General features: G+C 35.8%; 1 protein-coding gene across 1 annotated transcript; it reads left to right on the forward strand.

Annotated features, from left to right (window-relative positions):
• Nucleotides 1–8,882: 8,882 nt before the first annotated feature.
• Nucleotides 8,883–14,169, forward strand: LOC133992673 (interferon-induced protein 44-like). The gene is made up of 5 exons (XM_062431358.1): nucleotides 8,883–8,999; nucleotides 10,835–10,987; nucleotides 11,314–11,482; nucleotides 13,796–13,896; nucleotides 13,991–14,169. The coding sequence occupies exons 1-5, from the start codon at nucleotides 8,883–8,885 to the stop codon at nucleotides 14,150–14,152; spliced, it is 702 nt and encodes a 233-aa protein (XP_062287342.1). The 3' UTR covers nucleotides 14,153–14,169.
• Nucleotides 14,170–14,484: the final 315 nt, after the last annotated feature.

Genomic DNA, 14,484 nt, shown 5'->3' on the forward strand with positions numbered 1-14,484 from the left:
AATCCCTTCTCTACCAAACAAAATATCAAACTAGCATGTGTAGTTCTCTCTAGTAAACATTTCCCAGACCAATAAAAAGATCATTGGACTAATGCTACTTTCCAACCGTTAGAAGATAAACCAAGTAAAAAAAACAACAACTAGGCCTTACTGAACAGACCTGAACTGGTTCAAGGTTCAGACAAACAAGGAACGACACACGTTTGAATTCACAAAAACAAAACTAATTTATTGAAGTAAAACAAAACTACATGTTGACTCTGTAGAATCAGTGGTGTATGAATGGTTACCGTTAGTTATAACCAACATCCCTGTCAAATGTGTCTTACCATCAGGTGAACTGGACATCTCTTCTGGAACAATAGAAGGTTCCTCTGGATTTGTTTCCATACAAAAATCTGTCTTCTGAGTCTGGATTGATTCAGTTCTGCTGACATGAGAGAATAAAACATGAAGCATCACATTGAGTCAGACTCAGATCCACTGAGGTATTTATCACAGTGCTGCAGTACCACCTGCTGGTGATACTTCATATGTGCACATAGACTCTAAATTCAGCTCACTGAATCACACCTGCATGAATTCCACTCCCAGTTCATATTTATGAATTCTCCAAAAACACATTTCAGTGAAATATGTGAATAATGAATCAGATGATATGTGACACACACTTTGTCTCCTGTGTACAGATTTATACACACTGAACATCACTGGGTTAAAGTTTGATCCAGTTTGGGATCAGGTTAACTTCATCACTCAGTCACTGTGAGCCAGTGTTTCACACAACAAGCTTTAGCTCCAAACTGTCACAGATTGATTGTTTCTGCTACCAAACCATGTGCAGATGACATTCACAAGATACACAAGTTATTAACAATCAATAACAGACTGAGACATGTCGGTTTATAAAGAGCAGAGCAGATTAGAACAAGCTTTAGTTCCCATCTCCAAACTAAAGTCCTAAAAGTTAAAGAAGCTGTCAAACTGCTGGTCATGTGACCTCATTAACATAAAACCTTCATTAAGCACAGCTCACAGAGAGCATGGAGAGCTAACATGCTAACATGCTAACATCATACAGCACATGAAATAAATAAACTGAGGAGAGAAATCTTTACCTGCAGCTTTCAGTCTCTCTGCTGGTCTGCTGCTGCTGCAGCAAAGTGGAGACAGACAGTCAGTGAGTCCTTTTATAAAGGTTCCTCCCACTATTATCATCATCATCATCAAACCATGTGACTTACAAGAAATCCACCTTTCACTGTGTGTTTGTGTGTGTGTGTGTGTGTGTGTGTGTGTGTGTGTGTGTGTGTGTGTGTGTGTGTGTGTGTGTGTGTGTGTGTGTGTGTGTGTTTGTGTGCGAGATTAGACAATAAGATATCTGGCTGGAAGTGACAAATATGCATGGGATCGGTTTATATTTGGACATCTGTTTTAGCAAAATTGGAATGACTTTATTAGCAGTCACAATATTTGTGTCTTCAGTGTCACTAATGTTGAAAAAAAACACAAATATTTCCTATTATGGACTATGAAGAAGATACAGATGATGATTCTGAGGACTCATCAGTGATGTTGAACCTCAGGAAAAGACAGTTAACTCTAAGAGATCTGGATTCACTGAGATTTTATTATTTGCAAGCATCATGGTTTTGTGTTTTATGTTTTCCATTTCTTATTTTATACATAAGTAAACACCTGCAGGCAAGGCTCTAACCAAGAATTACACTCTGCATTCATCACATTTATAACTAATAAATAAGACTTATGTACTTTGATATTTCAATGTTTTGGGACTTAAGTCCATGTGGCTAATGAAAGTGAAAGTAAAGATACAACAAAGTGGGAGGTTTCTCTATAAAAGAGCTGCTCTCTCTCTCTGCACCATCAGTTGGTGTTTGTCTCTCTGCAGCATCTCAACAATAAAGGTAAGAATTGTTCTACTACGTTTATTTGCAGGTTATCGATTGTGATTTAATGAATGTAAAATAATACCTTAAGTGTATAGTGTAATAAATACAATCAAAATATCAGGTCCGTGTATTTGTTCATTTGAGAATCCAAAATAAAAAAATAAAAAAATGGCTTATTTCATTATTTGTTTATGAATGTTAAAAAATAAAAAAAAGCAAATAGGCTTTGTTTTAAAAACCTTTCATTTTTTGCTCTGATCAAAAAAAGAAAATAAACAAAACGCTTCAGGGCCGAATTTGTTTTTGATGTTTATTTTTTCCAATTTCCGTGGCCTGGAAGTTATCTATTGACTTCTTCTTCTTCGCCTGTTTGTAAATATGTGTGAAAAGCTGTGATCAGCCTCTGATCCGACTCTGAGATGATGAACCGATCATTTGAGGAGCAAATACGATTAACTGATCTGTGCAGCTCCTTGGTGATTTGCCACTTGGTCAATCACAGCCCCCCCCCCCCCCCCAAAAAAAAACAAACAAAAACAAAGCAAAACAAAACAGAAACACCTAACTGTTTTCCGTTAATTTTTCAGAAAAAATAAGTAATTACATTACAGGTACATTTAGTAAAATGGAGATTATTTAGAAGGATTACAATTTTGAAAGACATTTTACAATAAAGAATGATATATTACCATGTACTGTAAAACATCTCAAACTAAGCAGAGCAGAAACAGGAGAGAAAATGAACTTACTGATCCACGTTGGTGTGAGTAGAGGATGATACACAGTGGGCGCATACACAGACTCACATTGAACTTAAAAGTTGGTATGGATGTTTGTTACTCAGTGTCAGCCCCAAAGACTCTTACTAATGAGTTGAAGAGAGCACTGATATGACTGTGTGTGTTTAACATGTTCAGAGCTGACAGCATGTCGCTGATCACTGAACACATTCAATACTGAATCAGTCAAAGAAAACTCAGACTTCACACAGACAGCGGGCCAGGCGTTGCTTCATCAGAGGCTTTACCTGAGATTGTTACAGCACTATGTTTGCACCTGCAATCTGCGCATTTACGCCCGCGGCACAGCAGCAGTAACTTAATTAACATCCGGATCTGACAGTGAATAATATTCTGTGTTCTGCTGCATACCTACACAGATCAGCTGTTACACAGACTCAGGTTTATACGTGTGATTCTTTATAATAAAGCAGAACTTATAGCTCCATCAGAGCTGTCAGGATATTTTTATTTTAAAGTAGCTGAAATTATCTTCAGTAGCCCAGAGTCTTCACCCTTGATATTATCAATTTCATATCATTCAAGCCTTCAGAGAGAGAGAGAGAGAGCCAAGTCTTTTCACAGTTTTCACCAACTCTCTGAACAAATTAACATCTCATTCTCCACACTAACTGCGTTTGGGAATTTATGCTGTTTTTTTTTAACTAAATGGTTTGGTAAATGGTTTCTACAGGGCGGTCCTGTTAATAAGCTACATTCATATTTATTGAAATGTGGTGATTATTGTATATTTAGCCCCGAAACACGACTGACAGCGGATCATCAGATCATTTCTCCCTTAGATGGTCGGTTCATCATCATCAGACTCAGATCAGAGTCTAACAGCTGAGATGACCGGCTGACTTTTCACATGCCTGAAAGCGTTGCAGCAGATTTACAAACAGGCTTTATTTTGATCAACTTTTCTCGCCTGAAAAAATATTAAATCTTGATAAAGTGACTTATACAGTCCTACTGTGAAAGTTAGGACTGCTTTTGGTTTGGTCTCCGCTCTGATCTGCTACAGATCCCTCACACATCCGAAGAAAAGGTCAATAAATAATTTCCGGGCCACGGAATTTGGAAAAAATAAATATTAAAAACAAATTCAGCCCTGAGGCCACTTTGTTAATTTTCTTTTTTACCTGAGTAAGTTCCTTTTTTTGTACAAATAATGAAATAACACACCATTTTTTACTTTGACACAGGGACCTGTATTTTTTTTTTTAAATCTTCATTTCGTTTTTAGTTGGTTTTGTTTAAAGTAAGTGTTTGTTCTTCTCCTGCTAGTCACTTTTTGTTCTCAGCACCTTTTGAGCAGATTAAGATCAGTTAAGTCTTTTTCTACTTTTATTACTTTCTGTAACCCAGAGTAGCCCTTCATCAGCACCACCAAAACAAGTTCTTATGAAAGGATTATAAACTGGATGTTATTGAATATTACTAGTAAGACAAAACAAAAACATGGAGTAACAACATCTGCACCTTTCAACCATTCATCTATTACCTGTTTATCTTTATCCATTACTGTTAATCCATTCTAATGAACAATAACTATTAATACATTATGTTTAGTCAGCTATTACCACTGGTTATACCTTTGTTAGTTAACTATTTAATCTGTTTATACATTACTTTTAGCTGAATTATTTTTTATTTTAACACAGGACATACGATACAAAAAATATTAAGAAAGTTATTATTGTATGCATGAATATAAAGGCTCAATATATTTACTGTATATGCAACGTATAGAGTGAGACTGTCCTACTTGCTTGTAATTTTAACCATCATTGTATTTATAGTTTAAAATATAATTATATTTATAATTAATGTGTTCCATTTATTTCTCACTTTCCAGCTATGGGAGGCCTATTTTCAAAGCCAGCACCTTCACCACCTCCACGTAAGTAATGAAACTACCTGCAGAACAAAGTTCAAACTTTATTCATATCACATGATGCAACAGTGGGAGAATTATGCACATTTAATGTATCTGCAGTTTTACCCTAACTGTATCACTCTTTTATGCATTTTTAGCTGTCCTCCATTAGCTACTTACATATTGTATCTGTTTTACTTTCTAGAACCAAAAACCCCACCTCCTTCACCCAGTAAGTTATGAAATTAATTTAAGAACATCCCACAACATGATTCTGATTATATTTACTGTTGAATGTCTTTTAATGTTGTTTTCTTGTCAGCTTTCAGAGAGCCATGGAGAAAAATATCTTGGAGGTGAGTAAATATAAATTTGACAGCAGACTTTATTTGTGTCTCTGCTTCTCAACATTGACCTCTCTGAGATCATTTCTGTTTGTTTTTCTGACCAAATGTTATTTTGGTTTATGTCCAAATGAGACTAAAGACATTCCCATCACCCTCAGCTGTGTTTACTGCTAATGAGCTAATGCTACCATGCTAACAAACTAACAGTCACTGACAGTAAACATTATACCTGCTGAAATCAGCCAAAAGTAATGAAGAACCAGCTGAAATAGTTTGATACAATCATGTATTAATATCAGTTGTTGATATCTAAATGAAATAAGTAAACTATAAACAGGTGAATGGATGAAATAATTAGCTAGAATGTTAATTTATAACCAACTGAATTAGTTTCTAGACTTAGCTAAAAGTAATGGATAAACTGATGAATTAGCTACACAACAGTTGAAGTAGGAAGCTAAAAGAAATAAGTAAACTAAAAGTAATGGATGATGGTTCTTTAGGTAAATGTAATGTTTAATCATCAGTAATCTGACATCTCACATGAAGAAGCTTCTGGGTTCAAACAGGTCCTTTCTGTTTGGAGTTAGCATGTTCTCCATGTTTGTGTTTCTTCTCACCATCAAAGACATGAATGTTAGAGTTAATACTCCTAAAGAACAGAAGAAGAGTCTGATCACTGCAGCTCCCAATGCAGACGGTTTATTAGGATATAACCAGTCGTGACGTTTGGAGCAATCTGCTCTTTCCTCAGATTAAACACTTTTGTTCTTTTTAAAGTTTTTTTTGGCATAGACGCCTTTATATAACAGTAGACAGACAGGAAACAGGAAAGAGAGGGGTGTGACATGCAGCAACGGACCACCAGCTGGGATTTGAACCGGGTCGGCTGCGTATATGGCATGCACTCTAACCACCTGAGCACCTGCGCACCTTCTTTTGTTCTTCATGCATTGTTTGATTCAGCACCTGTCATTCATTTTTTGGATGTGCGTCTCCACCACAAACTTTTTTAGGGTTAATACTCCTGTCAGAACCCTGACCACTGGCAGCGGGTATAAGGATGGGTCAAATCCATTTTGTTTAAATATATGTGAGTGCTGAGAAATGACAATACAGAATATTAATCTTAACTTAAAGTAATATTGTCACTGTGAATACAGTATAAACTATATAAACTTTTAGCTGACTGTTATATAAAGAGAAGTGAATGAATGTATGACGGAGTGATTTCAGACACCACCTTGTTAATAAAGTTCTATCTATACTGATGTGAAAGTTTGTGCATTTAATCTAAAATCCAATTCAACCTTTTTTACACAGCAACAAAGAGGAAGACCTGCAGTATGTGAGGGATTATCAACCTGGAAACCCTGATGTCAAACATCTCAGGATCATGGTCTACGGGCCAATCGGTGCTGGAAAGTCCAGCTTCATCAGTTCTGTCAGCAGCTGTGTAAGAGACAGGATGGGCATTCCAGCTGCAGCCAGTGCAATCACCAATGTTTCCCAAAGTTTCACCAAAAAGGTACGTAAACTGTCCCAAAATAACTCCTCTTGTCCCTCTACTAATACTTTCAGGATTCTTATCTTATCTCCAGCTGATATTACTGTTAGTGATGTTACCCTCGACACATTATCAACTTTTCAAATTTGAAGTGAGGCAGATTCGCTGCCTCACTTCAACACACCAAATGTCATGTGCTGTAGACTCATTTAAAGGTGAACAGATTTAATGGTGTATAAATGGCCATTTATATTTTAATTGTTTCATCCTTACATACAAAAGCAATACCAGATGGCAGAATATTTACTGTATCAAATGCTTCAAAACAGATATTTTCTTTCATGCTGGTCCAAGCCACAAAGCTGTGAAAATTACAAAGACGCTACACTGTAAAAGAAAAAAGTTCATGAAAACTCAAAATTTCAAGGCTACTGACTGTACTAGATTTTTGAATTTTGAGGACAAAGTTTGGAAGAAATTCACCTCTAGTTGTACTAATTAATAATTTTTTATTCAGATAGTTTATCTTTCATGTGTATAAAAACTTAACATTTTGATTTCTACATACTAAAAATTTCAAACAGTAAAAGTCATGACAACTAATTATCTTTTGCAAATGGATTATTTCTAGTATTTTGACCGTTTTGGTGTCAAAAGGACTTCCGTCTCTATACAAGTCAATGGAGAATTCACCAACTTCTCACTTGATTTCTAACCTCAGTAAACGTTTTCAAAATGTGTTTATGGTCTCAATCGCTAGTTTAAAGCCTTCTTCAATGCAGTATGATGTTCATTTGGGACATTTTGGCCTCCCTGATTTTATATGTGACGATAAAGCAGGGTATGCATTAGGGCGTGGCTACGTGGTGATTGACAGGTTGATTGGTTCACAGGGTCAGGAGCGCGGACAGATAGGCAATAGACGTAGACTGTATGGAAATAGATAGCCGTGAACTTGTCTCACAACGACTGTTTTCTTAGTTCAGAGTTTTGTGTAACATTCGGATATTCAGATGTTTCGGTAAGTAACATTGCATTTCCCATTCAAAATGACTTGCATTTTATTTTAGCCAAAATTAGAATCTCAATTAATATCATAGTAAATATTAACGTGCATTACTGACAAAGAGTAAAGTTTAAGTTACAAGTCACCGTGTGCTAACAAAGCAAGAGTTAACTTCGCCGGTAACGTAACGTTAGCATCTCCGCCTCATGCCCCTCCTGATGTTAATATAAGTAGAATCTGTGTTTTTATTTTTCCCAGCATGCACCTGAAATTTTCAAGATGGCGCTGCTCAGATCTGATACTATTGGCCTCCGAGCAGCAGTCCACAAACCAATGGGTGACATCACGGATGTTACGTCCATTTTATATACAGTCTATGACTGTGAGTTTACATTGAGATTGCATGACAACTGGCAGCAGGCCACTTTTCGCCGTTCTTCGGTGTGTTCCCGTCGTTACACTACATGTCACATAACAAGACTGATTTGTTACCTTGTAAGTCAACTATCTTCATACATTGTTCTTCACAATATGTAACCAGTCACAAAACAATAAATAACCATGGCACCCACTCACTCATTTGGCAGCCTCTGACATTGCTGGTCATGTAAGTGGGTTATTGGTTTATTTTAACAAAAATAAAAGAGAATCAGTAAGTAAAGACACATTTCTGTTCCATAACTGGGCTCCAGGGTATCTTATTTAGTTTTCTATTCTTCATATTGACAACAAATTCAAATTAAAAAGACTAAACCACCAACAATTGGACTACATGGCATAATGGAATAAGACATATTAGGTAAGGTAGTACTTGTTAATAAAATAAGTAATTGGGTTTTTTTTTTTAAACAGTCCCATGTCATGTAGAATTTATCACAGAGCAACTTTTGAATCACAAATAACATGTTAATAGTGCCTGTGTCTGTCTCTGTGCACTCACTCTATCTTTGAACCTCAGATGTTTTCAACCCTCCTATTCTTGCTACAACTTTAACTAGCTTAAAATGCAACCTCTGGCATAGTTTCTAATTGGTACTCTCATTCTTTTTCTAGTGTGAACATTTTGAAAGTCTGTTAAAGATTCACCAATCATTTGAAACCAAGGGTATTCCATTCCTTATTATCACAGTTCAATATGCAGATCAAAAAACAGTTTCTTCCATAGTTTAGGATGATACCTCTCCTTCAAGTTTTCCTCTGTGCTTCTTCAGAACATGAACCAGTCTTTAGTGTTCCACATTCCACTTGGATTGTCTTGTCTAAAATTGTCCTTCAAATAGTTTTTTTTTTAACACTTGGGCCTTTCTTGAGAGGTTGTTGCCATTTAATTCCATCACAAGTTTTGGCAGAACCTCAAATGTGTACTTCAAGTTTGTTGGGTAGCTCAAGTCCAGTGAGTAAATGAGGCCAAATAAAATAACCAGTGCATTTGCAACATTACCAAGGTCATGAAGCACTTCCACACCATCTATGATTATTCCAACATCTTCCAGCTTATCTGTTGGTTCTGCACCTTCTTTCTTTATGGCAAAGACTCCCAGGACCGTCTGCTCCATAGTCTGATGGTTATCCTCAACATCTTTAAAAACACAACAATTAAACCTTAGTTACAAAGTATATGCAGAAACAAAATCTAAATTGCCAAAAAGTAAAAAAAAAAATTAGACTGACTGCATGGAAAAGTAATCTGGTCATAAACCCCAAATTACTCAATTGTAAGATACTTTTAAGGTTTAAGGTAACTACTTTAAAGCTGCCCTTGTATTTTGCTATTGTTTATGGTACGGATCACAAGTCCTCTGCAATGTTGTCCTCTCAATGCATGGCAGTGTGAGAGACTTTATCAGCTAATCTATTAATTGAATCTTGACAGATACTCCATGTTTCCTCTGTAATTTACATGGCCTTTGCTCTCACTTCAAATTAAAAGTAAAATGTATTTGAACATTTTTCAGTTACATCCTCCACAGCTGCTCAAAATCCCAAGATGCCGCTCGCCTGTTCGCGCCATGCACGCCAATGATGTTGATGCACATGAGCTCAGCTTCTGAGCATGTGCCTTGTTGGCCTATGGAAACAAATCTGGGACAATCCTAGTGTGTACGCTTTTGATTGTGCGTTTCACACAACAATCTTATGTTTTACTAACTCAACTGGCTTTTTTGGCTTGAACAAGTCTTAAGTTTATGTTAAATTTAATGAAAGGGGATTAGGTTTTAAAACACAAAATAGACATCAATTAAAATGGGTATAAGTGCATTTCATTAATTCAACAATTCTTTTTTTTAGTGTACCTCTTGAGCAACAGCTGCCATAAAGAGTATTCAGGCTGTCCATATACACTCACCAATTCCTTTGGTCCACTTACATAAAATGTATGCAGTATTATACAACCAGCCTGCTATAAATCTTCCCTTCATTAGGATTAAAACATTTTTATCGACTCTGTTTGAGAGAGGTGTTTGTTTACTTTAATGGTCACTGTGGAAGCTGTAATTTGTGGAGCTGTCTAACTGCAGTTTTATCTAGGTGGACCTTATAAGGTAATAGCAAGTTAGTTATTATCAATATACCCAACTTTGCATGTGAACATACCTACTCATGGCCAATTAGAGAGGGCTGTAGTTGGTGTATGTACAATTTTGAGTTTTGCCAACATATATTATCTATTTAGGCCACCTTTACACAAGAAACTTAATAAAGTTAGTTGAAGCAAATAATATGATATAGTTAACAATGCCACCTAATATTTTTTATTCAGTTTATTTAAAAATCATTGTAAGGTGAGCAATTTCAAGTTGCTACTAGATGCATATGGTAGAACAGATGCTTCTTACAGTTTCTTGAATGCATATTGTGAGTAGTGCTTGTTTAATTTTTGGCACACTCTGTCTGAGAGAATCGTGCCAAAATTCATGTGATAAGGATGAAGCACCTGAGCGCACATATATAAAGATTCAAACATAAATCCTATGGTGCAGGCTTGCGGGTATGAAACTACACTTAGTGTTTTGGCAGTTTTGCAGATCAGAAGTTACAATTGCAAAACTCTAAGATGTGCTTTCACAAGTTGTGAATTACAGTTACACAAATGCAAGTCATGGCGTGCTGTTCTTTGTCTTTATGGTACGATTCTACTTTCATACTGGCCTGCCATCTAATGGCTATAAAAAAATCTTTTTATGAGGTTTTCTGTTGCAAATTCCAGTTGATATAATATAATAATAAAGTTAGTTGAAGCATATACCATGATATAGTTTACAATGCCACAACATATTTTTGTTCAGTTTATTTAAAAATCATAGTAAGGCAAATAATTTCAAGGTTTCGTTTTTACAGTGTAGTTAAAAGATGGGGCCGTTGTCATAAATCCAACACATTTTATTCATGTTTCTTTCAGTGTGAGACTCACAAGATTAAGAAAGGAGACAGAGGGGACTTCTACCCTTTTGTCTTTAATGACATCAGGGGACTGGAGAACAATGGTGAAAACGGACTCAGTGTGGAAGACATCAAACTGGCCTTAAAGGGACACGTGCCTGATGGTTACACGGTACGACTGTAACACTTAACTTAGTTCACTTGATTCAGTAAAACAAGTTAGTTTGTACGGCAGCATAGTGATGACGTCATGATGAGAAATATTTGCTCAGCTTCTTGTTATAACAAGAAGTAAAACTCTGAATACGGGTCTCCTAAAGGTATTTTATTTATCCTGTAAGTCTATTTATTAATGTCAGTTATTTTTTGTTAACAATAGATTTGTTTATTTCTCTCACAGAATGATATTGTAGTTCAGTAGATATTAATCTATTTGTTTGTAGATTCTGTTTATGTTCATGCATCATTATTTATATGTATTCTTATATTATTTTACAGTTCAATCCTGCATCTGCACTGTCAGACAAGGCCTCTGACTACAACTCTTCACCCTCTGTGGATGACAGAGTTCATCTTCTGGTTTGTGTCTGTTCTGCTAGCACATCAGAAATTAAAGAGTCCGTTATGCGGAAGATGAAAGAAGTCAGAGAAATAGCCAGTGACCTGGGTAAGTGTTTTAGAAAAGAGAATCAGCCATTGAAACAGATGTTATAATATAGTTTCATGTACAGTGTCACAGTAAAGCTGAGTGTGATAATGTTCATGAATGTACAGACTGCAGCCCAACTGAGAACTATATAGAAATAATAAACAATCTGATAATTAATTATATATAAACACATGAACAATTTCCAACTGAAATATCTCAATAAATATTGGATGAAAATGATGTACTGATATTCATAATCAATCCACAATGAATTGTAATCTCTTTACTGATGCTCTGACTTTTTGCCCAGTGCCATCATGGTGAACATGGTTAGCATTAAACCTGCTAAAGATCAACATGTTAGCATTTAGCTAACAGAATGTAAGTGCATAAGTTAAGTCACACAGAGCAGTCAGCATGGCTGTTCACTCTTATGAACATATTTACTGAGGATTTGCATTTCCTCTTTATGGAGATAAACAGCCAAATTGTGTTTCTCCTTATTTACTGACCGTACTAAAGGTTTAGCACTAGTTAAATGGAAGGAAAGTGGCTCAGCTGAAAACTGAGCTTTAGGCTCATTCAGCATGTATTTTAATGTGTTTTTTGTTCAGAGGTGTAAAATATTGGAGGAGGGAATAAATATTAATATCTGCAGCAAATGACTTATCAACTCAGACTGACCACAGTTACAGGAAACACGCATTTCCCATTAGAGAAAAGATAAGATAAGATATTCCTTTATTACTCTTACAATGGGGAAATCTGAATTATTACAGAAATTAAATAAGTAGGAAAAACAATATGAACAATATTAATAGTAAAAATATATAATAAACTCCTTGTGATGTTATTATATATACTATATAATATATACTATATACTATATATTATATAGTAATATTGGTACTGAGTGATAATATACCAGAGATGATATTGTTATTGCATAGATTAAAGTGAAAGAAAACATATATGTATATTATATGTATATGGCACAGTTGAATTGAAATTAGTAGTATACATGAAATACTAATATTGCACAGTATTTGACATTAAAAAGTGCAGTGTGTCATATTGTCCAGGTTGGGGGGGGGGCTACTGGGAGTGCTGGTTGTCTGACAGCTGCAGGGAGGAAGGAGCTGTGATTTCTCTCCTTCACACTTTGGATGTAGCAGTCTGTCTCTGAAGCTCTGAGGTGCAGTCAGAGTGTCTTTCATGGCTGGGAGTCATTGTTCATTAGAGAAGAAGCTTGTCCATCATTCTCCTCTCTCCCAGGGGGCATCCCAGGACAGAGCTGGCCTTCTTTATCAGTTAGTCCAGTCTCTTCCTGTCTGCAGCTGAGATGCTGCTGCTCCACTTTAATTTGAAGTGGTCTAGCCAGCATTTCTTGAATTTGTGGTTTACAGTGTTGAACATGCAGCTCTAATGTTTTTAGGCCATAAACCAAATGAACAGCAAAAGTTAATTGAAGTCAGGTTATAAATGAAATCTGCTTTTTATCACCTTAAAAAGTGCAACCACTTCTCAGACAGAGAGCTTGATTCACACTTTTATCACAAGCAGGCTGGACTTTCTGGTCTACCCAAAACTCTCACAAATCAGGAGAGAACACATTACACCCATTTTAAAGCCTTTACATTGGTCACCTGTTAGTTTTCGTATTTATTTAAAAAATATTTTACTTGTTTTTAAAGCAGTTCATGGTTTTGCACCAGCATATATATCACAACTGCTGATGGTGTATGGACCAGTACGGCTCCCCAGGTCCTCTGGCAGGAGTCTCTTAGAGGTTCCAAAGGTCAAAACTAAAACCTACGGCGAGACAGCGTTTAGTTACCACATTACAAGCCGCTGGAACAGACTGCCTGAGGACCTGAAAACAGCTGGAAGAAAACCTACCTGTTCAGCCTGGCTTTCTTCTATTTTATTATATATGTTTTGATGCTTTATTTTTTTTTTTATATACTTTTTTACATTATTCTATTATTATCATTCTGTAATTATATCCTATCATATTTTGTTTGTTTCTTTTGTCTCTTAATCTCTTTTTTAACCTAATTTTTACTCTAATATTTAATAAACCCTTTTTCCTTTCTCTCTTATTTTACTTACTTAAAAAAAAAAATATATATATATATATTTTGTGTGTACTGGTCTCAATTTTTGTCTTTTAATTTATTAGTTTTTTTATTCCTTTTCTTCATGTTGTCAGTTGTTCTGTCTTATTATTGGTTTGTCAATCAATTAATTGCAAAGCACTTTGAACTACACTAGCTTGTATGAAAGATGCTAGATAAATAAAGTTTGATTGATACATTTCTCTTTCTTCAGGAATTCCCCAAGTAGCTATTGTCACTAAAATTGACAAGGCCTGTGATGAAATGGAAGAAGATCTGAGGAACGTCTACAAGAGCAAACACCTGAAGAAAAAGGTGGGTATCTGTCATCTCATAGTTTGTTACATGAATGTAATTTTTAGCTATGAGCTCACTGTAGATGACATATTATTGTTTCTTTAAATCTTAGATGACAGACTTAAGCTCTCAGCTTGGTATTCCAGTGAACTGCATCTTTCCTGTGAAGAACTACAGTTCAGAAATCGACATCGATGATGATGTTGACTCTCTGATCCTGAGCGCTCTGAGACGGATGATTAACTTTGGAGACGACTTCATTAACAACATGTAAAACTACTTACTGCAGAAATAAATGGAAATCATATTAGGGGTGGAACGGTTCACAAAACCCACAGTTCGGTTCATATCACGGATTTGGAGTCACAGTTTTTGGTTCGATTCAGTTCATGTTGTTCTTTTCTGGGGGGGTTTACACTTAATTTCTCATATTTTTAGACTGGACGACGTCATCAAGGCAAGAACGCAATACAGAATAATAAAAAAATCCTCAGTAGTTTAACACTAACCAACAGTCATTTATCAAGGAAACTTTTAAATTAGTGCCTCAGAAGAATTAACATTATTTTAAGCACACTGACAGCGTGAACACAGGCAGGGGTCTGG

This window comes from Scomber scombrus, chromosome 13, assembly GCF_963691925.1.
Source record: "Scomber scombrus chromosome 13, fScoSco1.1, whole genome shotgun sequence".
Classification (NCBI taxonomy): Eukaryota; Metazoa; Chordata; class Actinopteri; order Scombriformes; family Scombridae; genus Scomber; species Scomber scombrus.

Coding starts and splice junctions, on each gene's coding strand:
- LOC133992673 (XM_062431358.1), top strand. CDS start 8,883: ATGAAGCACTTCCACACCATCTATGATTATTCCAACATCTTCCAGCTT. Junction 11,483..13,795: donor AGAAATAGCCAGTGACCTGG/GTAAGTGTTTTA, acceptor CTCTTTCTTCAG/GAATTCCCCAAGTAGCTATT. Junction 13,897..13,990: donor GCAAACACCTGAAGAAAAAG/GTGGGTATCTGT, acceptor TTTAAATCTTAG/ATGACAGACTTAAGCTCTCA.